Source organism: Aspergillus homomorphus (assembly GCF_003184865.1).
Source record: "Aspergillus homomorphus CBS 101889 unplaced genomic scaffold BO97scaffold_31, whole genome shotgun sequence".
NCBI lineage: Eukaryota > Fungi > Ascomycota > Eurotiomycetes > Eurotiales > Aspergillaceae > Aspergillus > Aspergillus homomorphus.
Window position 1 is genome coordinate 219,536 of NW_020291917.1, and position 25,789 is coordinate 245,324.

Consider the following 25,789-nt stretch of genomic DNA (forward strand, 5'->3'; position numbering starts at 1 on the left):
CCAGAAAGACCACCGGAAGCACCGCCAGAAAGACCGCCCGATGCACCGCCGGAAACACCACCGTTGCCAGAGACATCGCCGGAGGCACCGCCAGAGAGACCACCGGAAGCACCGCCAGAAAGACCGCCCGAAGCACCGCCAGAAACATCACCGCTGCCACCAGCACCTCCAGTAGCAACAGGGGAAACACCGACATCAGTGGGAGTGGCACCAGCGCTGCCGCCAACGTCACCGGAAGCACCGCCAGAAAGACCGCCAGAGGCACCACCAGAGACGCCACCGGAGGCACCAAGACCAGCGCCGAGGCCAGCACCCGCAGAGGGGGTAGCAGCGGCGCCGGCACCGAGACCAGCACCAGCACCAAGGCTAGCACCAGCACCAAGCCCGGCGCTGCCACCCAGACCGGCGCTACCACCCAGACCGGCGCTGCCACCAAGGCCAGCACCGCCAGAGGCACCACCAGAGACATCACCGGAGGCACCACCAGAGGCACCAAGATCGGCACCAGCACCCAGATCGGCACCGGCGCCCAGACCAGCACTAGCTCCAAGGCCAGCATTGGCACCTAGCCCGGCATTGGCACCTAGCCCAGCACCAGCACCCAGGCCAGCAGAGGGAGTGGCAGAAGCACCGGCACCAAGGCCAGCACCAGCACCCAGGCCAGCACCAGCACCCAGGCTAGCACCAGCACCAAGGTTGGCATCGGCACCAAGATCGGCACCGGCACCGAGATCAGCACCAGCACTTCCGCTGCCACTGGCACCAAGACCAGCACTACCGCTACCACCAGCGTGGCCGCCGAAAAGACCTCCCAGGCCGGCGCCCAGACCAGCGCCCAGACCAGCGCCCAGACCAGCGTTCGCGCCCAGACTAGCAGCGGCGTTTCCACCGAGTCCAGCGCCCAGACCGGCACTTCCCCTGCCACTGGCATCAGCACCGGCGCCCAAGTTAGCGCCTACATCAGCACTGCCGCTGCCGCCCAAGCTGGCACCCAGACCCGAGCCACCGAAGAGGCTACCAGCGCCACTCAGGAAGGGAAGGAGACAGGGAATGGGGATCGCATTGACGGAGACGGTCGAAGCGAGCACAGTCGCGGCGGAGACTTTAGAGACACGCATCGTGATTCTGATTGATCAGTGACTGGACTGCGCCGTATAGATGATGGTACGTACCAAGTTGAGAAAAACTAAATTGACAACAGCAAGAAGTGAAGAAGCGAGGGGGGTAGGAAACCGATTATGACTAGATAATCGTGGAGAACGAAAGAAATGCTACCAGAGCAATGTTTTTTTGAGGTTTAGAAAAGAGGGAAGAAAGAGAAAGGGGAGAAGTGGTTGAAGGATGATGATGGAAAGAAGAACAGAAACGCGAGGATGAAGACGCCTTTTATCTTGATCCTGTCGGACCTTCGAGGCAGGGTGAAGTCCAGGATGTACTATTTCGAGAAGCAACCATGAAACTCTTCACGTTTGAAGGTCTGTGATCGTCCCGGAGAGGGTACCACTCTCTGACCCGGATCACGGCAAGAAGACGAGCCTTCCGCCAGTCGAGAAGTACCATTTGGGTAAGGTGCCGACCATCTGGGCTTAGAGAGCACCCTCGACTGTGGTTCTCAGACAGGGGCAAACTCAACTGGGGTACGCCGGGATCAAGATGTGGTCCAGGTGCAGGTTGGACTCCTCCTGCGTGCTAGCACAAGCACATCGCGCGATGGAGAATCGACAGTCACAGTAGTAGAGAGCGAAGAATTCCGAGCAATGTATTGAAACGCGCTAGGGGTGCAGATGCTGCTTTTGTTCTGGATGGGTCTCGCGAGATGGTCCGTGTACGGGCAACATGAAGAGCAACTAGCAGCCATCAATTCCTAGAACAGCGGCAATGGAATTAAGATACGCTCTATGTTGCTCAGCTCCATTTTTGTCCTCATTACAAGTAGCAGTGCCGAGAATAGTGACATCAGCACGGATGAAGCCAAAATGAGCTGTTCCTGGGCGATTCTTGGATCTTAGCAGGCAGACCGTGGTTAGAACCATTGCTGCACAGAAAGGGAACCCCAAATCCATAGTTACCAGAGCAGCCTGAGACGCAGCAATGGAGAAGGTCGGGGATGGTGGCTGGCCAAGCGGGATTGGCTATTCTTAGTATAGTCGGGAAGAAACTCAATTCGAAAACCCGCCTGGCCAGAGTCTGGAGTAGCGACAATAGTTCCGACTCCTCGAGGGAGTTGGAGCAAAAGTCGTCGGGCGCAGAGGGTTTCCCCATTATGCTGAGGAGGCCGACCTATCGCATGTGCAAGTCCGCTTGAATCGAATCCTGCTCGGGTGGATCGACCGGAGAGCATCCTGGGCTAAACCTTAAACCTGGCCGCGGACGAGAGTTGGTGGAAGGAGTCCCGTACCGACCGACCAAAACGGGCCTCCCGATTCGAAACTTCGATAGCTTCGGGGCTTTTCCCTAGCCGGATATGGTCTCGAAGCGGTCTGTCCATCAAGAAGACACTTTCCTTGCTGCGAGGAAAGAGGGTGGAGTGTGGGCCTTAGTAGTTACACTAGGTTGTCCGGAGCACAAGTCGATAGTCTTCCAGTCAAGTCGGATGTGGAAGATTTCAGGGTACAATTGAGAGATGTTTCGTAAGTTGGAAAGAAGAAGCGTCAGACGAACCCTTTCTTGGGAGTTCGAGGGCCCAGAGCACGAACGGTGGAGGTTTCATGATGAGACGATCGAAAATTGGGGTTTTGCTGGGATCCTCAAACGACGGCGAGCCTCACTAGCGGATGGTGCTATTTTGGGTCATGAAGGGGGAAAATTTGAGCAAGAACCTGCCTATCTCGAAAGGTTATCAACTACCACAGCAATTGAAAGATGAGTGACGATGATAGAGCTCCGTTGCAGTCAGTTGCAAGCGAGTAAAGAAGAAAGGTGAAGGTGAAGGTGAAGGGAAAGGATAAGTTTACAAAAAGGGAAAGAGACGCCAAGCCGCTCTCGGGCCGAAGGTGGATCCGATCCGGATTTCTGCCGCCCCTTTCCGACATTCAGGGATTCAGATCGTTCATTTAGGCTTAGCCTGTCAGGCTTAACCCCCCATTTGGATGCCTCAGTTATTCAGGCAGACTAAAAGGTAGGTAAAAAACTATTCCCGCTTCTATGCGTGATTTATGGCAGCGCCAAAAATGCATCGCTCATTAAACCTACCGGGGTAAGACTGCCAACGGACTGGATAATATCAACGATATTAGTATTGCTCATATTCTTGCTCATGTCAAGAAACAAAAGATGGCCCTTCAGAGGTAGTGACCATCAGATTGTTGTACCAGGGATGCAAATCCATAGACTTCACCCCATGCTCCCACCTGGTCACCCTTCACCACCACCTTGTAGATCCATGAATCACTTCTTCCAAACCAGATAGAGATAATCTCCTCCCCGGCCCGCATTGACGTCCGAAGACCACCCATGAAATCCCTGTGACTTGAAATTTTCACTGGTGACCTCCTCCCCACTTCGCAGGAGCTTCAGGCTAGAGATACCGTACTCGCCATGGGTCGAGGTCTCCAAGTAGCGGTATTGCCCGCCAGCCCCTTTGGCCAAGTCCAGCTGGCCGGGCTTCTCGTCCTCTGAGATCACTACCTTGATCTCGGCGATGCCATACTCGGAGTCGTGAAAATAGTTTGCAACGAGCCAGACATACCTGTAAAGGTCGGTCCGGGGCGCAAGTATGGCAGTGGAGATGATTGACTTACTTTCCGCCGAAGCCAGCATTGATGTCACCGTTCTTGTTGTCAACAACCGGAATGGCCTCGTTCGGCTTCTCACTTTCGTGGTCGCCGTAGACGGGCTGAGGGGATTAGCTTGGCTTCACTAGAGAGGGCGGGAGAGAAATACATACGTAGATGTTGCTCAGCCAGGGGGCCATTTTGGGGAAGGTCTGTATATATGATTGCGAATGGAGGAGTGGATAATGTAGTATATAATGTGGCCGCTGAATTGCTTGCTCTGCGGCTGTTGTTCTTTTCTGCTCAGGGAAGGGAAGACGGCATTTTATACACCTCTCCTTGGGCAGACATTTTCAAGGTCACTGTTGTTTAGTAGTCTCGTTGAGTCTCATACTTCAGCTGGAATAAGGCGTGCGATGGTCAGATGGCTCCATTAAGTCGCTCAGCTTGCCTTGACGCCAAACACGAGAGTGCTCAAGAACTGTCAATAGCAGCTGTCTCCAGGAGCACTGGATTCAGCCGCATGACCAGCCATTTCCGACGAGATCATGATGTCCAGGGCTTCTTGGCGCAGTCAATGCGATTATTGCATTCTACATGATGAACACGATGTTTTCGCTTTGTGGTGTTCGTTTGCTTTCCGATGCCTGGGGAGAGTGGCTTTGTGGCTGCAGCTGTGGTCGTATTGTCCGATCGGGACAACCAGCATAGTGTCCAGTATTTGTAAGAGCCAAATGTTGCTTTTCCTCAAAGAAGCAGTTAATACCCATTGGATTGAAAGTTTTCCAAGGTCTTCGTAATCCTAGCGCTTAGACTCAAAGAAGTCGAAATAACAGTTCATGACATTTGCTATATGTACCATGGACAGTTCTAGACGGGTGCATATAGCAACAGATCCTTTGAAGGGGTGACGAGTACGAATGAACATAACATAACCTTTAATCTCAAGCAGGTAAGCCTCGCGTGTTGACCAGTCGGACACGCCGAAGAATAAATAAGGTGGCTGAGCCAACCTGAACCCTATTCGGTGCGCTGCTGCTCAAGCGGACCGTGCGCGACAAATAATCACATTGATTCTCCGCATTACCACCGGGCTGCCAGTTTTGCTTCTTTAAGAATTGTGTCACACGTTCTTCCTGCTTTAGACCTGACTTAGCGCTGCTTTGGGCTCACTGGACGGCTCGAAACATGGGGTAGTCCCAGAAACTCCTTGGCGACTCCTGAGTATTCTTTGTGTAACCCTGAATTTGACCAAAAACCAATCTTAAAAACAAGACAGATTATCGCTGAGTGAATAATTATTGGCTCTATGACTTAATAGGTTCAATGTGTTGGATCCAATACTTCAATACTTATTTGTTGAAGCAAAACTTGTGGTTTGGAGGTAATACTTTCTACTGTTGTCGCCTCCAAGATATTATATCAACACACATCAAAGTACTACCATTGGCTTCTATACCTATAACACACTTCTTCACGCTCCAGATGATGAATTCAATCACGAGACCGGCTGACTCTCGCGACTGCAACACAATTCTCGCACAGACATATTTTCCATTATATCAGAGACCGTAAACGCACGCCAATTTCCCTCTCAAACCAGTTCCGCATATCCACTGCCACCAGTGAGTTATTTCCATATACGTGTTATTGTCAACCATTCTATTTATCGCGTTTTCTTATCTCTCTTAATCAACATTGACAGCCGTCCGATGCTTCGTCTAACAAAACTATCGCACGTTTGGAAGCAGGCCCGGTATCGGAACTGCGGGGTACTCGATGAGCTCCATGGGAGGTACGGGGATTTGGTCTATACTGGTACGTCCATGTGTACTCGAACCATAGATACATGATCTGAAAGACAGTAGCTGACTGACACCACCAGGCCCGAAGAGGTCACGGCATTTGGAACCGATGCTGAAAGCTTGACGGCTGAAGTATAGCTGAGCAGACGAAAAGCCTTGTTTTCCATATACTGTGGCCATATGTACAGTGCAGTACTGCCATCGGTGTAAGCCAGACACATCAGGTCTTCATCCAGACTGCGAAATCTGTCTCGTGTTCCTCATCGGTCTCAACCAATACCTGTTCTGAGGGTAGTGCACATCAATACAGGAGCATAGCTTGTTGAAAAAGGTTAGGTGCAACAAGGATTGTGTCCAGCGCCAGCTCTGCAAATATGGCCTCATTCACTCGGAACACCTCAACACCTTACCCCAGGGAATCCAAGCCTTCTCACCCACAACCTAGACTCCCTCCTTCCCATTCATCCTTGCATCACCTGCAAATGCGGGGGTTGCGGGGTAAATCAACAAGGATTTCATTCCTTCCACTCGGTCCCCGGAGGAAATCCCACCGAAATCAATAAACCAGTTGCAGAGCATGGACGACCCCATGGTCAACCATTTCTCCCCCCGGCCATTGACTGACCACCTCAACAGCTTCCTCCAACTTCAAGTCCACAATTTTCCGCCCATCCGACAGCGTCCTCCACGAGACGATTGCCAGGTTATTCCTGCCAAGGGCAACCTTGCCCGTCAACCCAGGACTAAGCCCCAGCCTTGGCTTGAACAAAATCTTCTTACAACCAGCCTTGATGGGCCGAATGCCCGCCACTTCAGCGCAGTATTCATAGATGGGCACACTTCCCCAAGCATGACAGTCCGATCGCTGTCGCACATCATCTTCCTCCCACGTACCCAGATTCTGCGCGAGCATTTTCCGGTATGGCTCCCACGCCCGGGCCCAAAACCCCTCGTATACCTCGTCTCCCGCCATCGAGAATGCACGAAGAGCATAAAACCGCATCATGTACGAGCACTTGGAGAACCGGGTATCCTCCGCAAAGGACTCGCGCAGCAGCCGGGCCTGGTCTTCCGGCGCCGCCGCGGTGCCGGACAGGATCGCGAAGACCTGACAGTGCTGGGAGTAGGCTTGCTCGTCAGCGATATCGGCGGTCGAGTCGGTGAAGAACCGCCCATCGTAGCAGTGTTCCCGGATCGCTGCTCGAAGGGCCTGAGCGCGAGACTCATAATCCTCCGCGTGTCCGGGTCGGCCGACGTCCCGCACCAGCTGGGCAGCTTGCTGCAGGACGAGCGCGTACAGAAGACTGAAGTACGTGTGACAGTTGGACTTACGGCCGGATGTGGGCACGCCTTTGTCGGGGTGCTCTTTCGTGGCGCCCCAGCTCGTCACCCAGTCGACGTACTGCCATACGTCCTCGGGGAGGCCGCTGATGAGCCCCAGCTCGTCGACGTGACTGTGGAAGAACTCCAGCACCCCGTCCACCCGCGGTAGGAACGAGCGCGTGTACTCGGTGTCCCCAAAGAAAAGGTGGTGGTCGCATACTTGGAGGATCCAGTAGAGCGAAAACCCGGCAATAAGCTGGGGAACGTGCGAGGGGAACCGCGATTGCGTCGGTCGTCGCCGGAGAGAAAGTAGTGGAAGAGACCGACCGATCGGGAGTCACCGGAGTACCTGTTTCTTGGGGTTAGGTTGATCTGATCTGCGTACTCGGTGGGAGAATCATCCTTACTGGAGCTGCTCGTAGAACGGGCAATCGGCGTATCCATCGAACATGCAGTTCCGCATGGTGCGGATCGATACATCCCAGATGCGATCACTGTCCGCGTCGGCCGGGTTGTCCCAGCTGGCTTTGACTGCGAGAGGGTAGTTCACTTGCGTGGCTTCAAGGCCAGCAAACAAGACGGGCTCCGGGCCGACTTCGATCTCAAGTCGGAGGAGACGAAATGTACGGAACCAGAAAGGTTCGTATGTGACTGGGGTCGAGTCCAGGATGTTCAACTCTACCTCATCGAATGGGCCGATGAGATGTCCATTTCTTGCCTCCAGCCGATCGGCTTTAGTCCGGAAGAAAGGATAGGACCGGGGGTCGAGTTCGTAGCCTTCTGAGTATGTTACCTTGAGGCGGATAGAGGAGGGTTTCGCCGCCTGAAAGGTCCAGCAGAGGAAAGCCGTCGAGTGGGTATCGGCCTGCAGCTCGAGAGTATGTAATGACTTTGCTGGAAGAGCCAACATCTTGGTCTGTGACAGTCCAGCTGCCCAATCTTCTGCAGAGACCGTGCTTTGACAGGTACGAACAATATTAACCCTCACCCTGCTTTGTTCTTGCATAGGAATCGGTCGCGGTCGCAGCCTCCAGGGTGCCAGCTCGCCGTTCAGGGTTTTGATGCTGTATGCTTTGGGTCTCGCTTGCGGAGACTCGGCGACCGGAGCAATACGTTCATTGATCTGCTCCATCAGTATGCCCCAAACAAGGACAAATAGGAAAGCTTCACTTACATGAAGGAATGGATCATCCACCAGCCCCATCGGGAACTGTATGCCCCCGTCAACCTGGGCCAGCCAGTGATCTGTGTGGGCCGTATTCAGCTCAAGAACCTCATTCTCCGTCTTGACTCGTCCGACAACGGTCAAACCGGGAGTAGATGTTCGCTGAAAGGGTATTGCGCCCCGAGTGGCAGCAAAGTATCGAATCACATCAAAATGGATGACATTGAGTCCCTCTTGGAGGTACGGAGCTATGTTGACGGTGTCGTAGTACCAGAGATATGGACTGCCTCGCGTCGGCCCAACACATACTCGCTTGTCATTGATCGCCAGCTTATATCGAGTATCCGCTGAGAAATGGAGTAGTGCCTTTGTGGATGGAGCAGAGAGGGAGAACTGTCTCTGGAAGCGCACAAGGCGACCAGCGGTGTTGACCTCGGAAGAATCGACCCATTGGGGGACCCAAACCCAGTTGGCCTGGAGCTCATTGATAGTGCCCTGTTCTTGGGGAGATACTTTCGTCATCTTTGTAGATATCTAGCTCACTCTATGAGCAGATTCGGCCAGTTTCCTATTATACATATGGCTCCAACGTCAGTCGGGCAGTTTTATGCCGAGACTTAGATATCTTCCTTGTATACCATTGGGGGAATTGTATTTCACCCGAACAATTTAGCCGACATGCCCCGTGCCCTTTTCTCCATATAAATAACAAATGCGGGGCCCCGCAGCATTGGATGAATGGAATTCCCAGACAGAAATCACCATGGAAGACGAGAAAGTCGAAATTGAGAGAGTGGAGCATCTCACCACTGAACAAAATGCCCTCCCCGAGAAAGGGCAGCCGTTGATGCGGTCGGAGCTAGATAATTTAAGTATCTGGGAGAGTGTCGGCCGATACAGATTTGTTACTATGATAGCCATGGCAGCTGCCTTCAGTGCTTCGCTTGATGGCTACCGTAAGACAATCGTTGGAAACAAAGAAGAAGCCCTAGCTAATGATCAATCCAGAGATTAACCTCAACGGCGGCATTGTCTCCAATAACGGGTTTATCAAGCAAATGGCTAAGCCCGGGACGTCTATCATCGAGGGCAAGTACGTCTCTGCATGGGGTGGCATCCAGTCTGCCGGCCAAACAGTCGGTCAAATTGTAAGCACTTGAGAAATTCTGACCACTTGATTCTCACTTTAGATTAACCGGCATGGTAATGCAGCTTCTACAGTATGTGACTGACGGATACGGACGTAAGGCCGCCTTGTATATCATCTTCTTCACCTTCGTCGTCGTATGGCACCCGCAGCCTCCCGGTACCGCGGCCTTCGGCTAACTTTCTCTCTGTGGTAGAGCGTGATGATTGAGTCTTTTGCTGCTCACTGGGATCACTGGCTTGTTGCAAAGCTATTCTCCGGCATGGGTGTTGGTATGCTGCAGTCGACTATGCCTCTGTATATCTCCGAAGTTGCACCTACCCAGTTGCGAGGGTTTCTCATCAACGCATATAGCTTGTACGGTTCCCTTCACTCCATGCTTCATGTAACTCTCGGCTAACCCATGTCAATCATGACAGTTGGTTTGTCATTGGCCAGCTTTTTGCTTCTGTCGCCCTCGATCGATTGCATGCTTCTGATCCGTTGGACTTCCGAACTCCCATTTACTCCCAGGTCAGTTGTCCAAAGATAGAATAACCGCTTCTTTCTCGGCGAGAGTGTGCTGACGGTCACAGTGGGCAATGGTGGGTGTGGCAGGGATTATCTTTGTACTTCTGCCCGAGTCACCCTGGTGGCTGGTTGGGAAAGACCGTCCCGACAAGGCAGGCCAAGTGCTGCGTCTCTGCTGTGGCCAAGTCAAAGGATACAACGTCGATCAGCAGATTGGGATTATGACCGCCACCATCAGGGAGGAACGCCATCTTGCTGAGCGCAACAGCCAGCAGGGGGCGTTTGCCGTGTTCCAAGGCCGCAATCTCCTTCGATTCCTGATCGCAGGCTGGCCTAAGATTGCTCAGCAATTCGTTGGACTCTCGGTGTTCAACACCTACGCCACCTACTTCTGTATGTATCCATGGAAGCTGACGGCGATGGACAGTACTGATCATCTTTCACAGTCCAATATGCCGGAAGCAATGACCCATTCCTCGTGACTCTCATCCTATCTTGTGTGCAAATCATCGCCATGACTGTCACTTGCCTCCTCACCGATCGACTCGGCCGTCGCCCTTTGACTGTCTACCCCTATGGGGTTACCGTGCTCTCGGTCCTGTCCCTTGGGATAGTTGGCTGCTTCGACTATAAGAGGTCTAGCCTCAGCTCCCTGCTCGTCCGTCTCTGCCTCCCGCTTCCTCTGCACGCTCGTGCTGACAGCATCTAGATCTTCTTCGCCTGTCTGGCCACTTTCTCCACCACCGGTGCCTCGGCCATCGGATACGCCTACGCAGCGGAAATCCCATCCCAGCGGCTCCGCGCGCAGACCGCCGCTTGGTCTTTGGCCTTATCCAACATGGTGGCGATCATGTTCAGCTTCTGCACTCCGCTGATGATCAACGGGGATTCCACTCATTGGGGCGTCAAGACGGGCTTCTTGTATGTCATTTGCGCCTATTCGCTGTGAAATGATGATCCGCTAATTCAAGGTGCTGCCATCTAGCTTTGCTGGCACTGGTGCCGTATCTGTGGTCATCGCTTGGTTCATACTTCCCGAAGTGACGCGCCGGACGCCGGCTGAGATCGATGAGTTGTACGTTAGACCGTGTTATGTGCGGTGTATGTGGAGGCCATGCTAATGAAGCTCTAGGTTCGAGAAGAGGGTCAATCTTCGGAAGTTCGATAAGTATGTGACTGATGTGCAGATTAACGCGACTGCGCAGTCGAAGGAGGATGCAGCGTAGATGGTCTTCCGGGCAAAACCAGCGAGGCTTGTGAGATAATACAGTACAATGTAGCATCATCCTCAACTCCTGAAACAGGTTGTATCCCGAAATGGTATAGTTTTCTTTCTGTCAATCCGTCTTCGCGTATCTCCGGCACGTGATCTGTCTCCGCGATAAGATGCATGGGACTTTGCTTGAAAGGTGTACCCTGCTGAATTAATAGTGGCTCTTGTGAAAGACTATATAATTTCTCTTGGTGTGTCTGAGGATGTGCTAAGCATTCGCATTATCTGGTCTGACCGAGAATTATCTATGATTGACCTCGTTTGAACCATGGCTAGGTGGCGCCGAACCATTGTCTCTATGGCAAATATATATGTTTTAAAGGAGAACCAGACCCGACCAAGTCGAGCGACGAATGTCTCCGAAAAAGCAAGAAAAACTGTCTAGAACAGGTGTCATCAACGACATGTACCAAATTCTTCTGCCCTACCACCAACACAAACAGAATTAACCGGTCTGCTCACGATTAAAGCGAAAACTGGCTCACTGTCTCTGACTCTTGTATTATGGTACTTATACTATACTATGGATGCATCTTTCACAACAACAGGTGCTGTGGTCTAGTGGTATGACGTCACGTTGTGGCCGTGCCAGCCCCGGTTCGATTCCGGGCAGCGCCACTTTCTTTTTTCTCTCGCTTTCTTTTTTTCCCCTGGCACAAAACAACAACACTCAGAGGCAGATTTGTGATTGATGGCAATGCAAGACGACACAAAAACAACCGATACCAAGCTGATTCCAGATAAATATGTGGATAGAAATACCCCACCCTCATTCGTCCACGTAAACAAGCCTCATACTCTGATTGAATCCATTAGTTATTAGAGTGCGGAATTTCCGCTGTACCCATTATCAAGCATTTCGCATCCAACCACTCCGCCCATTTCCCCTGCATGGGTGCCTTACACACGCCTTGGCACGGTAAGAAGCAGACATCTGTCCCGTCCCTGATATCGGGCCAGACACATCGCCACCGTAGAACAACCACCCCTGCTTTCGTGCTTGGGCCCTGGATGGGCGTTTGTGGCGTGTGCTTTCCGAGGTGATATCCCTCCCGCTGCCCGTGCAGATACGAGCTCGTCACCCATAAGCTACTGGGCCATCTCAGCCGCACACAGCAAATCGCTGTATACTGCAACCCTGAGGCGCCGAGGGTGGAGAAGAGCGATGATGGCGATGATTGCTGTTGGGCGGGGGGGGGGGGGGGGGGGGGGGGGGGGGGTGGGGGGGGGGGTATTTTTGTGAGTTTCATTTTTATTTTCTATCTTATCCATCCTGGATATCCTATCTTATCTTGAAAATTTCTGCTGCGATGGATGTTGTGAGGGGGGATGGGGGGGATGCCGTGGGGATAGTAGTAATAACAAGGATGATGATGGGTGTTGTTGCTGCTGATCGGTGTGCTTATTGTTGTGGGAGATGTGTATTTGATTGTGTTGGGTAATGTTTAATTCTTACGTTCTATATGGTATTGCGGATTGCTTAGATGCACAGAGGGAGCAAAGCTGTATGACCCTGTAGTGATCTGTCGGTTACATTAGTCGGGTGCGCGTTATCCGCCGAAGAAAGCAGTTAACTCCATGACTCACTCCGATGATTGATACGGATATGTTTGCCAATCGGATGCGTGCCCGACGGAGCGCTGGCTATGCTCGATTGAGATCCCGATCCCGAAACCCCGCAATTAAGTGATAAAACATTCTCTCACCGGATGCCTGACGAGAACTTCTCTCCCCATCACTGGTCTGGGGAACTCGTCTGAAGAGATTGCTTCCATCTGTTCCTCCTCTGCACAGCGAGTGAACTACCAAGCGAAGCTCATGGAACTATCCACGACCCCCCAGGGCAACACCTGTTCTCGCTCGGGTGTCGAGGTGACCGACATCGGGAAAGTGGTTGTCGCACGAGGCAACAATGGCATCGAGACTGAGCTGGAGTTCATCGACAACTCATCAACAAACTTAGTGCGCCGGTCCGACGTCAACGAGCACTTTCCCGATGGCGGCCTGAGGTCGTGGCTGGTGGTGCTCGGGTCTTCTCTCCTTCTCCTGGCCACATATGGTCTGATGAACTCCGTGGGTGTCCTGCAATCATACCTCGAGACCCACCAGCTCTCCAAGTACACAAGTAGCAATGTCGGATGGGTGCCAGGCCTGTACATGTTTCTCTCGCTCGCCGTTGGTGTCTTCGTTGGACCGCTGTTCGACACATACGGCCCCAAGGCATTGGTCATCGCGGGCTCCGCGATCTACGTCGTTGCGCTCTTCCTTACCGCAGAATGCACTCAGTACTGGCAGTTTATCCTCAGTTTCGGAGTGATGGCCGGGGTGGGTAGTGCCCTGGTGAGTACGGTTGCGATGGCCTGCGTGCCCCATTGGTTCCAGGCACGGATTGGGACGGCCATGGGAATGGCATTAGTCGGTGCGGGATTGGGGGGAACCGTGTTTCCCTTTCTTCTCAAGGCGTCCTTTGCGAGGTTTGGCTTCAGGTGGGGAATGCGGATTCTCGCGTTCGTCATCATGGCAGCCTGCGGGCTGGGGTCCTTTTTGGTGAAGTCCCGTTTGCCCAAAGGCAACAAGTTGAAGACCGCAATTGACGCCAGGTGCTTCAAGGATTCCCGGTTCTCGCTGCTAACGGTGGCGATATGGTGTAAGAGCTCCTGTGTAATGTCTATCAGTGTGGATTGGGACTGACTCGGCGACTAGGTCTTGAACTCGAAACCTTTGCTCTTCTTGGTCTCTTTCCGACCTATGTCGTGACGCAGGGATTCAGCGTGGATTCAAGCGTCAACCTTCTCGTTGTTCTCAATATGTGCGACGTTCAGACCTCTCCTTTATATCCACTTCTTCAGTGCTAACCTCATTTATGTGCAGCTGCTCGATCATAGGGCGTCTCTTGGCAGGCCGCGTCGGCGACAAGTACGGTCGATTGAATACTCTCCTAGTCCTAGTCTCGTCCGGAATCCTGAGCATTTTCATCATCTTATACCCCTTCAGCTATTCCCTGACAGCGCTGTACTTCTTCAGCGCGCTGTACGGCCTCAGCTCGGGATCATTTCTCAGCCTTGCGCCGGTTTGCATCCGACAAGTTTCGCCGGCGAAAGAGATCGGAATGCGCTTCGGAACCTGCTATGCATTGGTGAGCTTTGCGTAAGTTGAACCTTAGATTTTCTCAGTAGTAGAGATGAAAGTCTGATGTTGGTTCAGGGTCTTAATCTCCATCCCAATCGGTGGTGAGATGTTCGAGAAAGTCGGTTCCCGCATCGTGGTCGTTTGGCTGGGATGCGTCCTTGTCATAGCGATGTTGCTTTTCTTGACGGCTCGCTGGGCGTGCTTGGATTATAAGTGGCATTGGAGGATCCGCGTGTAAAATGAACAGTGTTCTCGTGGGATGCGCGTTACACGGATGTTGATTGTGCGAAAAGTTCTGTTGGCTGTTCAATGACTATCGACTGCGAGCGATTACATGTTTCTGGTCGATACAGCTAAACATCGATTTTTGTGTGAATTTTCAAGCTTCAAGCTCATATAGATCTCATCACATACCTCCCTAAGATCAATTCTCGGTTAATAGCCCGACACCGTGGGTGGTTGCGACCCAGCACCTGCCTTGCCTCCTCAATTTCAACTGCGCTCACTCCTTCCGATACTGCTGCACAATCCACAAATTGACACCGAGGACATGGAGTCCATGCGACGGGTCAACCGCTGAGAGGGAAAGCCCAACTGAGACAGGATTCAGAAAGAGCCAGCAGAGAGCACCGGCTATCAGGCTTTTCTCTGCATCCCATCATCCCGATCCCTCTCTCCGCATCCCAACCCTCTTAATTCCAAACATGGACAACAGCACAATCCACATCCTCGACCCCAATGGCGAAGTAATGCTCATTCTCCGCAACCCCAACGCGCCCTTCGCCGTCTGGCCCGGCAACAGCAACGCCGACACACCCAGTACCCCCAGCACAAACAACCCTCCAGCGCAACCCCACGAGCCCGAAGAAATCCACCAATACCGCGTCTCCGCCGCACACCTCACCTTCGTATCACCGGTATTCGTGCGAGCGCTATACGGCAACTGGAAGGAAGCGCTGGCCCTGCGCGAGCAAGGGTGGGTCGAGCTGCGGCTATCGAACTGGGACCGGGACGCGCTGCTCCTCCTGCTGGAGATAATCCACTGCCAGAACGCGCGGGTGCCGTCGGCGCTGAGCCTGGAGCAGCTCGCCAAAGTGGCCGTCATCGCCGACTACTACGACTGCAAGGACGTGCTGGGGTTCTTTTCGGGGGTGTGGATCGCCCGGCTGAAGGAGAGGGGTGTGCCGCGCGCGTGGTCCCGCGACCTGATGCTGTGGCTGTGGGTGTGTTGGTATTTCGGCGCGGCGGAGGAGTTTGAGGCTGCTAGCGCTGTGGCTATTGGGCAAGGGGAGGGGTGGATTGAGGCCCTAGGGCTGCCGATTCCGGATCGGGTGCTTGGTGAGTTGGTCTGTGTTCTTGGCTGGGTTGTGATGCGGTTCGGTGTATTTAGGCAAGGGGGCTGAGTTGGGTTGGTTGGCTGACCATGTGCACCCTGCGCAGCGCAGATGAATGAGCGTCGGCAGCATGGTATCCAGGCGTTGATTGATGTGTTGTATGAGCGGCTCAAGCAGTATTATGACGGCACCTGGGGTTGTAATTTTGATTGCAGCGCGATGTTGCTCGGCACCCTGGCGAAGCAGATGCGGCGCATGGGGTTGCGTCTTTCGCCTCCGACAAGTCCCTTCCCTGCTTTGTCTTATGTGGGTATCAGGGACACTGCAAACGCTTTTCGGCCGCCGAGATGGTACGCCTTTACTCGTCAGCCTCAGAAGCATAAGTGTAAGTATTCGGATATCACTGGGCTGCTGGCGTTGACGGATAGTACTTTGCCTGGCCTGAGCTTACCCTGTCTGCTGGCTGAGACGGGGAGTGGTGGCTCGACTGTCTTTGGCGATTTAATCTGAGGCTGTGTACTTGTTATTCGCTAGTAGGTGAGTCTAATAGATTGAGGATGACTCGGGACGCGTGTGTTCGATTGAACTCGGTGTATGAAGGGCTGGAGCACAAGATTCGATACGGTACACGGCTGTGTCAGTAAAGTGACACTCGCGTGATAAACCCCTTGCAGTTACATTGAATGCTATAGCTATTGCCAACGAGGTCACTGAACAATGTACCACAACATCATGGCTCCTCGACAGTCACCCGACTACCGTCCACCAGCTGTCTCTTTTCCCTCTCCTGAACCGGCCGCCACTCCACCACCGCCGCCCCAAGCACCGAGACAGCCGCCAACGCAACTCCCACCAAAAACGTCCTCACAACCGCATAATTATACACTTTGACCAATAACGCAAGGGCATCTCCCGTAAACCCGACCCTCAACCCCGCCGGTCCCGCCGCAAGAACAGCTCCCGGATCCACCCCAGCCGGCAGGTCCCCGTCCACCTCCGCGCGCCCCAGCGCCGCAACAAGCCGATTCCCGAAAACATTCTGCCCGACAAAGACAAAGACCGCGCCACCCAGCAGCTGCACGAAGGCCATCAGCGCCGTGGCGGAGGGGATATCATTCGCCGTCAGCGTAGTCTGCACGACGAACACAGGCAGCTGGATGCCCAGGCCCGCCGCTAGCCCAAAGAACACCTGGTAGCCGACCCACGCGGCGGAGCCCGAACCCGCGTGCAGCGTCGTCAGAAACCCCGCGCTGATGCTGGCCATCGTCGCGCTGAGAAGCATCAGCGGGCTGTAGATTGGGTAGGCTCTTAGTGCGGTGACAAGGAGCCCTGAGGATAGCGCGACTAGGGCGTTGGTGAGCGTGAGTGGGAGGTTCATTACTCCTGAGCTGGTGGCGGTGGCGCCTTTGATGGTTTGGAACCAGATTGGGAGCTTTGGGTTTCTGGTTAGTTGCGGTGGGAAGGGAAGGCTGGGGGAGGGGGTGGTGCTTACGTAGTAGATGAAGATGAAGATCGCGCTGTTGAGGCTGAAGCTGAAGAGCGCGGAGCCCCAGATGTTGCGCTTGCGAAGGAGACGCGGTGGTAGGAGGGCGCGTTCGCCGGAGTAGAGCTGGAGGGCTGTGAAGCTGAGTAGCAGCACGCCGAAGACACAGAATAAACCGATGATCCGGCTGTTGCTCCAGGCGTAAGTCGTGCCGCCCCATTGGAGGCCCAGGAGCAGGCTGATGATTGCTGGGAGGAAGGTCAGGATCCCGAGCGGGTCTAGCCCGCGCAGCTTCTCTCGCCAGGGTGTCTTGACGATCGAGTTGGTGTGTTGGAGGGTGAGGACGATGGCGATTGCCGTGACGGCGCCCAGCGGCAGGTTGATGTAGAAGCACCAGCGCCAGGTGAGGTGGTCGGTGAACGCCCCGCCGAGGCTGTCGCGCCGTGGATGTTAGCGAGCGTGAACCGGCTGAGGCGGCGCATGACTTACGGCGGCGCAATGACACTCCCAATCCCGTACATGCCCATGATGAAGCCCGAGAACGCCGGGCGACGGCGCCGTGGCACACTGCGCGATGATGATCAGCGAGCCCGACAACAAACCCCCGCCTCCAAGCCCGGCTACAGCGCGCCCGATGATCAGGGCGGTCGAGGAGGGCGCGACGCCAGAGACTAGGGAGCCGAGCTCAAATAGAAATAGGGCGCTCAGATACACCCATTTGACGGGGACAAAGGTGTAGATCCGGCCGTAGACGAGCGTGACCGCGCTGGTGGTGAGGAGGTAAGCGCTCGCGTACCAGCCGGCATCGTCCCGAGATTGGAAGTGTGCGGAGATCGTGGGGATCGCCGTGGCGACAATCGTGTTGTCCTAAAAGGAGATAATGTCAGTTTTGTGCTATTCAATGGTATTATGGTGCAGGTATCGACGGACGAGAGAGATACACAACACACAGCAACAAAGCCCAATCATGACGGCCACCAGCCTGTAGCCGGTGAGAATCGTGTCTTCATCCTCGTCAGGTTGCTGGGCCACATCACCACCGTCGCTGTCGTTTCTCGCATCTAGAGGGATTTCCTCTGCTTCGGACTTTTTATGCGGGGCAGCATCTCGAGTGCTCTTTGCAACTGGGAAGGTGTTGATGTAGAGTTGGAGTTCTCGACAACCTGCTTTCGACTTTAGAGATGCATGTTTATTACTACAGAGACTGAGGAATGTGGCCCGAAGCCAATGGTGGTGCAAGGGAGTATCACGCTGGAATGTAATGCGACAGCTCCCGCAGGAAACGTCACGGCTTGGCCGAAGCCGACAGACGCCCGACATCTTGGTCGACCTCTTGGCAGTTTCTTAACCCATTTGACACCAACTTTTGTCGTGTCTACTCTTTCTTATCAATGTCCAGATGGTCCACTGGCGGGGAGGATCTGCGCCTTCGTAGCTGATCCACTTTAGTTAATGGATCTCTCTGCGTAACGAGGAGTTCCAGATAGGCACGAAGAGTATGACATGAAGGATATTCTCCCCTGCCCATAGACCAAGTGAGGCGAGCTAATAAAGCTTGAGCAGCAGAACCCGAGGGAGTGGTAAGGTAGGGTTCGAGAGCGACCATTCCGAAACGGGAAATTGAGGGTAGTGGTGCCACCCAGAATTGCCCGATTGGGACAACTGCCACCATCCCCAGCCCTGAGTTATCACGGATTGTATCGAGCGCTCAAGACATACAAACCCGTCTAATAGCACTCAATGGCACTCAAACCCTTTCTCATCTGTGCCTACACTTCCACCAGTCTTCACGAACCCACCATGACTGTCACGCAAGCCGCCCAGACCCTACTACAAGCCGCGCGCATCAGCCCAGCGATCTTCCAGCTGCGGCCGGACTATTGAGCCCTCCTCATGGTAGTCGAGAACATCCCGCGCGGCGCCAGCGATGGAACAAGCGAGACCCTCCTCCAACAAGCCGAAACCCACGTCAAACAATTGCTTTCCACCATGCCGAAGACCGAACTCCCACACATCGCCGCCTGGCGCACAACCTATAAGGCCTTCGGCGCCAGACCGCAGTAAACCCGCAACAGCCTGGAGGCGCTGACGCGACGGGCGGAGGCCGGCCTGCCGCCCGTCAACCGGCTGACGGACATCTACAACGCCATCTCCATCAAGCACGAGCTGCCCTTCGGCGGCGAGGACCTCGACAAGTACGACGGCGCCCCGTTCCTGATCCGCGCCACCGGCACCGAGCCATTCCAGACCTTCTCGGGCGGCGAGCCGCAGAATGAGCTGGCGGCTGGAGGCGAGCCGATCTGGTGCGATGCCTCGGGCATCACCTGTCGCCGGTGGAATTGGCGGCAGGGTCCCCGCACCGCGTTGCCGGATGAGACGAGTCGGGTACTCTTCATTATTGATGCGTTGGGGGAGGTGGTTTCTGATGAGGCGCTTACGAGCGCGGCAGATGAGCTGGCGGGCGTGCTGTGGGGTCTTTCACCTGAGGTACGGGTCGTTCGTCGGCTTATTAGTGCGTCGTCGTCGGATTGAACTAGGAATATGGAGTCTTGTTTAGGTTGTGCTTGGTTTCTGTCAGTATTTTTATGCGATGGTGAAGTAGATGCATATTTAGATTATAGACTTCTGCTTCTTCTTCTTCTTCTTCTTGACCCTCCAAAGTCTTGGATCAATGCTCCCTATTGTCGGCGAAGGGCTCCAAAAACGGAGTTTCCATGGACTAGAAGATTCCAGAAAAAGTCTGCGCTCCTGCTTAAACTGTTGTCACTCAAATTAGCAGGAACCAAGGTCATCATCACTGGGATATGCAGAATATTCAGCGTCTCACTGCAGCAACCTTACCCGGGAATCAGTTCCGGGTTTGCGGGGAAAGGCGCATAACTGGAATCCTGTAGGATTGCATTATCCAGGGGTATGTTCCCGGAAATAATGGAAAAAAGCTTGCTTGGTCAGAATTTGAGACCCACGTTGCTGAGTCATCCGATATCTATGAAAGAGACCTCGGTATAAGAAAGATTAACGTCATTTATGCCACGAATTGCTAAGCGCGATGATATCATGACAAATCCAGGTGGAACCACATCGAAGTGCTGGCCACAAGCACTTATTTACCCCTGTCAGCACTCAATTTTCCTCTTGACGAATCCTTCAACTATTCAAACATACACCTAATACACAAAATGAGTCTCCCTACCACATACAAGGCGGCGGTGGTCCCCGAACCGCACGCGCAACACACCATCACCGACCGGTTTCTCCCGGCCCTGGAACCCAACCAGGTGGCCATCAAGATTACAGCCACGGCCGTGAACCCCGTGGACTGGAAGATCCGCGACTACAATGTATTCCTGAAGTCATACCCAGCAGTGCTGGGCTCCGACGCCGCGGGCACGATCGTGGGCGTGGGGTCTGAGGTGAAGAGCCACACGGTCGGCGAGCGGGTGTTCTTCCAGGGCATCATCGGCAACTACGCCGCCTCGACCTTCCAGCAGTACTGCGTGATGCCGGCCGAGCTGGTCTCCAAGACACCCGCCAACATCTCCGACGACCAGGCCGCGGGCATCAGTCTGGCCTCGATGGCCGTTGTCACGGGCTTCTACGACAAGACCGGCCACGCGATCGCTCCGCCGCCCTGGGATGCGGCCGGTGGCTCCGAGGCCGGCAAGGGCAAGGCCATCGCCATCCTGGGCGGCTCGTCTAGCGTGGGCCAGTACGCCATCCAGTTCGCGCGCCTGTCCGGCTTCGACCGCATCATCACCAACGCCAGCGCCGCGCATCATGAGTTCTTGAAGGGCCTGGGCGCCCATGTCGTGCTCGATCGGAAGAGCGCCACGGCCCAGGACTTCGTGGCCGCCGCGGGTGAGGGTGTCGCCCTGAGCTATGTGTATGATGCTATCTCCACCAAGGAGACGCAGAAGCTGGGCGTCGAGATCGCCCAGGCCACTCAGGGTAAAGCGCAGCGCGTCGTCACCGTCCAGATGGTTGACCAGGAGGCCGCGCAGCTGGGCGAGTCCAAGGAGCCCAAGGTCGAGATCAAGCAGATTCTCGGGCTTGGCAGTTCGCCCGCCTTGCGGCATCTGAGCGAGCCCATGGTTAAGGCTCTCGGTGGCGAGGATGGTTACATCGCTAAGGGCTTGTTTGTGCCCAACCGCGTGCGTCTGATCGAGGGCGGCATTGGTGCTATCGAGGAGGCGCTGAAGACGAACAAGGAGGGCGTGTCGGGTGAGAAGGTTGTCTTCCGCCCGAACGACGCTTAGATTGATGCGTTCTGGTGATTGAAAAGTTGTTTCATGTTGTATATACCTATAATAATGAATTGCAAGAAGGTCACAGGTTAGCGAGCCGTCAATTCGAGCCAGCAGGTCCTCTTGACGAGCAGCCACGCAATGTGTTCTACCAACGAGATTCAATTATCTGATGCTCTAATCTCCTGTAGGCGCACTGGAAATCTATACCGTAACACTCACCCCAAAAGTCTCCCCCTCCGACTTCAAATACGCCACCTCGTCACCAGTAAACGTCCGCTCCAACGGCCGGTTCCGATGCGGATATCGCCCAAACCGCTCAATAATTTGCGCGTGTGTCTTCTCGTACGTAGAGAGATGATCCACAAACGCCCGTGCCTTCTCCTCGCGGTCCTTCAGAACCTGGTAACAGTGGCGCTCATGAGGACCCAGCAGCCCAAGCTCCTCATCACCGGCAGATAGAAGCCTCTCTACATCGGCAGACACCAAGGCGAATCTTGTCGGCGCGATGTCCTGATGAATCTCTAGATCTTCGGAATGCATGATCGGCATGTAGAACCACATCCGATACGTGAATGCATACCGCAGGGGCGGTTCGCGCACTACCACATCATCTAGCGCATGCAGGGCAATCTTCAGCGCCAGTGGATCAAACGTGCGGTAGACGATGGCCGCCTCCTGATTGCGGAAACAGTTCCGTGGGATCTGGTCGAGCAGGAGCACGAGGCTTAACCAGTCCAGTGGGGACGAGAAGGCCTGTGCAGTGGCGAAAAGCTCGGTTGGCGTGACTGCTGAATGCAGAATTGTCTCCAGTGGTCTGCGAAATTGCACGCTGGGGATTTTGGGCATCGGGGTTAGCGTTTATGTTTGTAGCAGAGCTTTTGGGGTGAATTATGCGGAGAGCTTACCTGCAGGCGCGGTCCATGTCGGGGTTTGCGGAGAACCAGCGCTGCATTGACGACTCTTTCGGCAGGACTAGTTCCGTCTCGTCGCGGCAGTGCTGGAACCAGAAGTCTCGAATACTCTTGAGGAAGGTTGGGGTTAGGAGATCGGTGATCGCGCCCTTGGGGGCAGTGCGCTCGTTGAGGCTTCCCATGGTAGTGAATGGTCGACCGCTCCTGCAATGACTCGCGCTGCCTCGTGTCGGACCTGGCCAGGTACGGGTTTGTGATCTTGTTTTAAACTTCCGAGAGATCAATCTTATCTCAGAGAATATAATACTTTGCATTTTGCTCAATTGTATCAGAGAAGTTCTTCTGAATTCAACTAAAGATAGTGGATTTGTAATCTCACGGACTCTCGGAGACACATTCGCGAGATATATTCCATGACGTCATATGTTAAATCAGGCACAATGCTCAAACTTGTACGGAGTTACTAATGAATTATGCGGATATGCTGTCGAACCATGCGGGTGTCGCAACCATTATACCACAGCCCATGTCAATCATACACGGCTATAGATGGGGCGGACGGCTGTAGATCTCCGAGATTGCCTCGGTTAAAACCTCGGGATCACAATCGGAAAGACCGACTGGAGGGGAAAGAAGCCAATCTGGCTGGTATCAAAGTGGCGGGTACTTTATGGATATGTCACATTGTGACTGTTTCCAAGACGTGTGAGAAGCGGAAGAAGTCGTTGGGTTGTAACTGTAGCAGAAAGGCGTGGGATGCAGCTCGACACCTCAGGCACTAACTTGGCCTAACAGTCCAGTTTGGCTGTTTCTCATGGCGGCACGTCGCGCTTTTGTTATATAGTTGTGTACTACATACATCTTCAAGGTTATCAATATTACTCTCTAGCTATGTTTGCACGTATCTCTTTCAATTCACGGCGCTTATCTCGTGAAAAATGCGAGGTTCATCTCGAATCAGTATCATGTCCGCACGTTGCATGATCCACGTCGGGATACAGCTCGTCCGAGCGAATCCGAGTCCTCGAGCACCAGGCATAGCTGGCTTCAATATAGGCTCATAGAAGGCGTCGAAGATCTCGGCAGATATTGCCCAGGGGGCTACTATCCCTTGCAGATTGGGAATCAGTTACATGATGGTCGCTACCAGGTGGTAGACAAGCTTGGATTTAGAGAATACTCGACAATATGGCTAGCCCGTGATCTGCAGAAGGCGAAATATGTGGCTGTCAAAGTCATCACCGCCGAGGGTAGTAGCTGTACAAACGAGGCTGGCCTCATCGATTCTCTCAGCAACTCGACCACCTGCACCCGGCAGAGAGATCATCCCACCTCTTCTGGATGACTTCTGGGTTCTCGGTCCCAATGGGAAGCACAAGTGTATCGTCACTCTGGCCGCGCGGATGAGCTTATTCGACACCAAGGAAGCTTCCACTTTTGGGCTCCTCCAGCCTAGGGTGGCGCAGTCGATAATCGCTCAGCTCCTCCGTGGTGTCGCCTTCCTTCACAGTCAAACATCGTCCATGGCGGTATGTGATTACTGACAGACGAGACTGACGCACTCGCCTGACTGCCAGATTCTTCCTAGACCTTCACCTTGGTAACATCTTAGTCGACTTCCCCGAAGCAATAGACCATCTCTCCACGTCCGAGCTGTACGAGAGATACGGAGAGCCAGAGCCAGAGGACGTTGCTCGTGTCGACGGCAAGCCCTTACAACATGGCGTCCCTGCTAGGGGTTTCCTTCGCTGTTGGTTGGGCGTTCGCAGTAATGAGCTTGTTCTTGGCGAGGATAGAGTTACCCTTAGCGACTTTGGGTAGTCCTTCAACCCGAAAGAAATGCCCAGATTTTCGTCAAAGACTCTTCCCTTTCTCCAGATACCAGAGGCAAAATTCTCTGATGCCCCGCTCTCCTTCGCCTCGGACATCTGGACGCTTGCTTGTACCATCTGGGAGATTGCCGGGCAGCGCCCGTTGTTCGACTCCTTCTGGCCGACTGCAGACCGTGTTACAGCGGAGCAGGTCGAAGCTCTTGGCATCTTGCCTCCTGACTGGTGGGAGAAGTGGGCCGAAAGATCGAAATGGTTTGAGGGCGAGAGCGCGTCTGAGTTGAAGCCAGCCCAGTCGAGGGGATACGGTACTGTGCTCCGAACCTGGAATCAAAGGTTTGAATACTCAATACAGAAGCCACGGGCTGAGGCGGGTCTGGAAATCATGTCGGAACAAGAAAGAATCGCGTTCAAGGCAATGCTTCGGTCAATGCTGATCTTCCGGCCGGAAGAGAGAGCGACAGCCCAAGAGGCCCTGTGCTCGGACTGGATGAAAGGCTGGGGACAACCGGCTTTGGAACAGAGCTGGAATGCATCTAAGTCTTCGACCAAAGAAGCACAAGAGGTGTGAAAACAGGTAGAGTCAAGGCTTGGCTGCTCCTAACAGTCAAGATGTCTTCAATCTCCTCTCGCATACTTTGACAGCAATAGCTCGCTCATGATGTACTGCAAGCGTTGTCAAATCATAGCTAACCTGGGTTTTTCTTGATATTAGAAAGCACTTCCCTCTTGTTTCACATTGACCCGTTTCTCTTCTTCCCATTTCCTTCTAAGTATGAAGGGATCTGGCCGATAAGGGTTGTGTTTGAATTTTGTTATTTGACTAACAATTCCGGGCATGGAAGTTTCTATATCTGCTTGAAGTCCAGGCAATCTTCTCTAATCTCAAAGATAACTGTGCGCAGATAAACAACAATATGATTATATGCTTAGGTAAACGATATCATGGCCAAGTCTTTCGGTCTAGATCCCTTTCTCTCTCTCTCGCTGCAATCCATAGGGTAAATACTATCCCTGGCAAGGTCCAGCTAGCGCACAACACAGAATCCAAGATTAAGCTGTACCAATGAGAACTGATGTGAAGACAAGAACTAAACACTAGCTTGGAAGTTCAGGGGAAAACGCCATCCCCCCATTACTCCGATGCGATAGTCAAAGCTCGGACACTAGTATGCCGCCTACACTACTTTCGGCCTCGTTCAACAAACCCACACGAAGAAAAGGAAGGGTATTCAAGAAGACATCCGAGCTTTCTACAACTCCAAGATCATCAACGGAAGTCATCATCTCAGCATTACCGAAGTCTGATTGTCGCTCTGGCTTAGAGGCGGGTCGCTCAGATAATGGCCATGCGATTGAAGTCCTCAATCATACGTCACATTTGAGACTCGGCGATCATGCAGCTTTTCCGGCATCGTATGGCCTTGTGACCATAAACGAGCCAGCAGGTTTCCGTATCGGAAGGCAATATGTCGGGGTCCCGTTGCTGCAATCTTGAGCATTCCGATGAACTTCTTGGCAAGCGTCGCACAATCGTGACTCTCATCCGCTGGAAGGTTGACGGATATCGGGCGGCGGACGGAGGAGGAGTTTGCTCGAAATGTGGGGAATCTGACGGATGAGGAGCGCGTGTCGGCTTTTAATAGGAATATGAAAGATGGCGGGTTTTTGAGTCGCGATACGGTTGCGTATGGTAAGGATGCCGGCCGGAAGTGGTTGATCACTGAGCATGAGGCTGGGGATGTCATCTTTCATGATCCGTTCTTGGTGCATGCGGGCTGTAAGAATAAGGATTCCTAGAGGCGGATTCGCTTGGTGATAGATTTGAGGTTCGTGGATTCGAATCAATCGTATGATATGGTGACTTTAGAGGTGGATGAAGGTCTGGAGACCGATGGATGGTCTATGATTTGTCTCCTG

At 53.7% G+C, this 25,789-nt stretch overlaps 13 protein-coding genes and 1 non-coding gene across 14 annotated transcripts; 7 read left to right on the forward strand and 7 right to left on the reverse strand.

Annotated features, from left to right (window-relative positions):
* Positions 1–10: 10 nt before the first annotated feature.
* Positions 11–1,118, reverse strand: BO97DRAFT_426740 (uncharacterized protein; the record flags this gene model as incomplete). The annotated part of the gene is made up of 1 exon (XM_025697151.1): positions 11–1,118. A coding segment is annotated over one exon (1,108 nt), but the record flags the coding sequence as incomplete, so codon positions are not given.
* Positions 1,119–1,729: 611 nt separating this feature from the next.
* Positions 1,730–2,492, reverse strand: BO97DRAFT_144231 (uncharacterized protein). The gene is made up of 3 exons (XM_025690126.1): positions 2,399–2,492; positions 2,070–2,342; positions 1,730–2,004 (listed from the first exon to the last, which is right to left on the reverse strand). Exons 2-3 carry the CDS (start codon positions 2,260–2,262, stop codon positions 1,865–1,867), a joined length of 333 nt encoding a protein of 110 aa, XP_025549369.1. The 5' UTR covers positions 2,263–2,342; positions 2,399–2,492; the 3' UTR covers positions 1,730–1,864.
* A 743-nt stretch (positions 2,493–3,235) lies between these two features.
* Positions 3,236–4,087, reverse strand: BO97DRAFT_144237 (uncharacterized protein). The gene is made up of 3 exons (XM_025690127.1): positions 3,887–4,087; positions 3,741–3,835; positions 3,236–3,688 (listed from the first exon to the last, which is right to left on the reverse strand). Exons 1-3 carry the CDS (start codon positions 3,911–3,913, stop codon positions 3,388–3,390), a joined length of 423 nt encoding a protein of 140 aa, XP_025549370.1. The 5' UTR covers positions 3,914–4,087; the 3' UTR covers positions 3,236–3,387.
* A 1,987-nt stretch (positions 4,088–6,074) lies between these two features.
* On the reverse strand, positions 6,075–8,528 carry BO97DRAFT_436277 (putative rhamnosidase B; the record flags this gene model as incomplete). The annotated part of the gene is made up of 4 exons (XM_025697772.1): positions 6,075–7,097; positions 7,169–7,190; positions 7,249–7,964; positions 8,016–8,528. 4 exons carry the CDS (start codon positions 8,526–8,528, stop codon positions 6,075–6,077), a joined length of 2,274 nt encoding a protein of 757 aa, XP_025549371.1.
* Positions 8,529–8,769: 241 nt separating this feature from the next.
* Positions 8,770–10,889, forward strand: BO97DRAFT_436278 (hexose transporter; the record flags this gene model as incomplete). The annotated part of the gene is made up of 10 exons (XM_025697773.1): positions 8,770–8,962; positions 9,015–9,154; positions 9,219–9,290; positions 9,350–9,510; positions 9,573–9,666; positions 9,729–10,056; positions 10,110–10,321; positions 10,373–10,584; positions 10,649–10,738; positions 10,796–10,889. The coding sequence occupies 10 exons, from the start codon at positions 8,770–8,772 to the stop codon at positions 10,887–10,889; spliced, it is 1,596 nt and encodes a 531-aa protein (XP_025549372.1).
* Positions 10,890–11,483: 594 nt separating this feature from the next.
* Positions 11,484–11,554, forward strand: BO97DRAFT_t195. Its single transcript has one exon. It is a non-coding gene; the product is annotated as a tRNA-His (tRNA).
* Positions 11,555–12,680: 1,126 nt separating this feature from the next.
* Positions 12,681–14,412, forward strand: BO97DRAFT_394740 (monocarboxylate transporter). The gene is made up of 4 exons (XM_025693995.1): positions 12,681–13,583; positions 13,640–13,745; positions 13,808–14,083; positions 14,141–14,412. The coding sequence occupies exons 1-4, from the start codon at positions 12,755–12,757 to the stop codon at positions 14,301–14,303; spliced, it is 1,374 nt and encodes a 457-aa protein (XP_025549373.1). The 5' UTR covers positions 12,681–12,754; the 3' UTR covers positions 14,304–14,412.
* A 357-nt stretch (positions 14,413–14,769) lies between these two features.
* Positions 14,770–15,844, forward strand: BO97DRAFT_416241 (uncharacterized protein; the record flags this gene model as incomplete). Its single annotated transcript, XM_025696429.1, has 3 exons — positions 14,770–15,403; positions 15,506–15,784; positions 15,828–15,844. 3 exons carry the CDS (start codon positions 14,770–14,772, stop codon positions 15,842–15,844), a joined length of 930 nt encoding a protein of 309 aa, XP_025549374.1.
* A 285-nt stretch (positions 15,845–16,129) lies between these two features.
* On the reverse strand, positions 16,130–18,202 carry BO97DRAFT_426746 (MDR family MFS transporter; the record flags this gene model as incomplete). Its single annotated transcript, XM_025697152.1, has 5 exons — positions 16,130–16,831; positions 16,892–17,315; positions 17,372–17,449; positions 17,478–17,749; positions 17,813–18,202. The coding sequence occupies 5 exons, from the start codon at positions 18,200–18,202 to the stop codon at positions 16,130–16,132; spliced, it is 1,866 nt and encodes a 621-aa protein (XP_025549375.1).
* A 573-nt stretch (positions 18,203–18,775) lies between these two features.
* Positions 18,776–19,747, forward strand: BO97DRAFT_456878 (B3/B4 domain-containing protein; the record flags this gene model as incomplete). The annotated part of the gene is made up of 2 exons (XM_025699189.1): positions 18,776–18,850; positions 18,965–19,747. 2 exons carry the CDS (start codon positions 18,776–18,778, stop codon positions 19,412–19,414), a joined length of 525 nt encoding a protein of 174 aa, XP_025549376.1. The 3' UTR covers positions 19,415–19,747.
* Positions 19,748–20,032: 285 nt separating this feature from the next.
* On the forward strand, positions 20,033–21,265 carry BO97DRAFT_407111 (zinc-binding alcohol dehydrogenase family protein). The gene has a single exon (XM_025695574.1). The coding sequence runs from the start codon at positions 20,062–20,064 to the stop codon at positions 21,136–21,138; it is 1,077 nt and encodes a 358-aa protein (XP_025549377.1). The 5' UTR covers positions 20,033–20,061; the 3' UTR covers positions 21,139–21,265.
* A 65-nt stretch (positions 21,266–21,330) lies between these two features.
* On the reverse strand, positions 21,331–22,222 carry BO97DRAFT_349907 (DUF924 family protein; the record flags this gene model as incomplete). The annotated part of the gene is made up of 2 exons (XM_025691932.1): positions 21,331–21,958; positions 22,035–22,222. 2 exons carry the CDS (start codon positions 22,220–22,222, stop codon positions 21,331–21,333), a joined length of 816 nt encoding a protein of 271 aa, XP_025549378.1.
* Positions 22,223–22,453: 231 nt separating this feature from the next.
* On the forward strand, positions 22,454–24,440 carry BO97DRAFT_436285 (kinase domain-containing protein; the record flags this gene model as incomplete). The annotated part of the gene is made up of 5 exons (XM_025697774.1): positions 22,454–22,465; positions 23,062–23,299; positions 23,334–23,549; positions 23,629–23,857; positions 23,888–24,440. The coding sequence occupies 5 exons, from the start codon at positions 22,454–22,456 to the stop codon at positions 24,438–24,440; spliced, it is 1,248 nt and encodes a 415-aa protein (XP_025549379.1).
* A 793-nt stretch (positions 24,441–25,233) lies between these two features.
* On the reverse strand, positions 25,234–25,617 carry BO97DRAFT_426751 (uncharacterized protein; the record flags this gene model as incomplete). The annotated part of the gene is made up of 1 exon (XM_025697153.1): positions 25,234–25,617. The coding sequence occupies one exon, from the start codon at positions 25,615–25,617 to the stop codon at positions 25,234–25,236; it is 384 nt and encodes a 127-aa protein (XP_025549380.1).
* Positions 25,618–25,789: the final 172 nt, after the last annotated feature.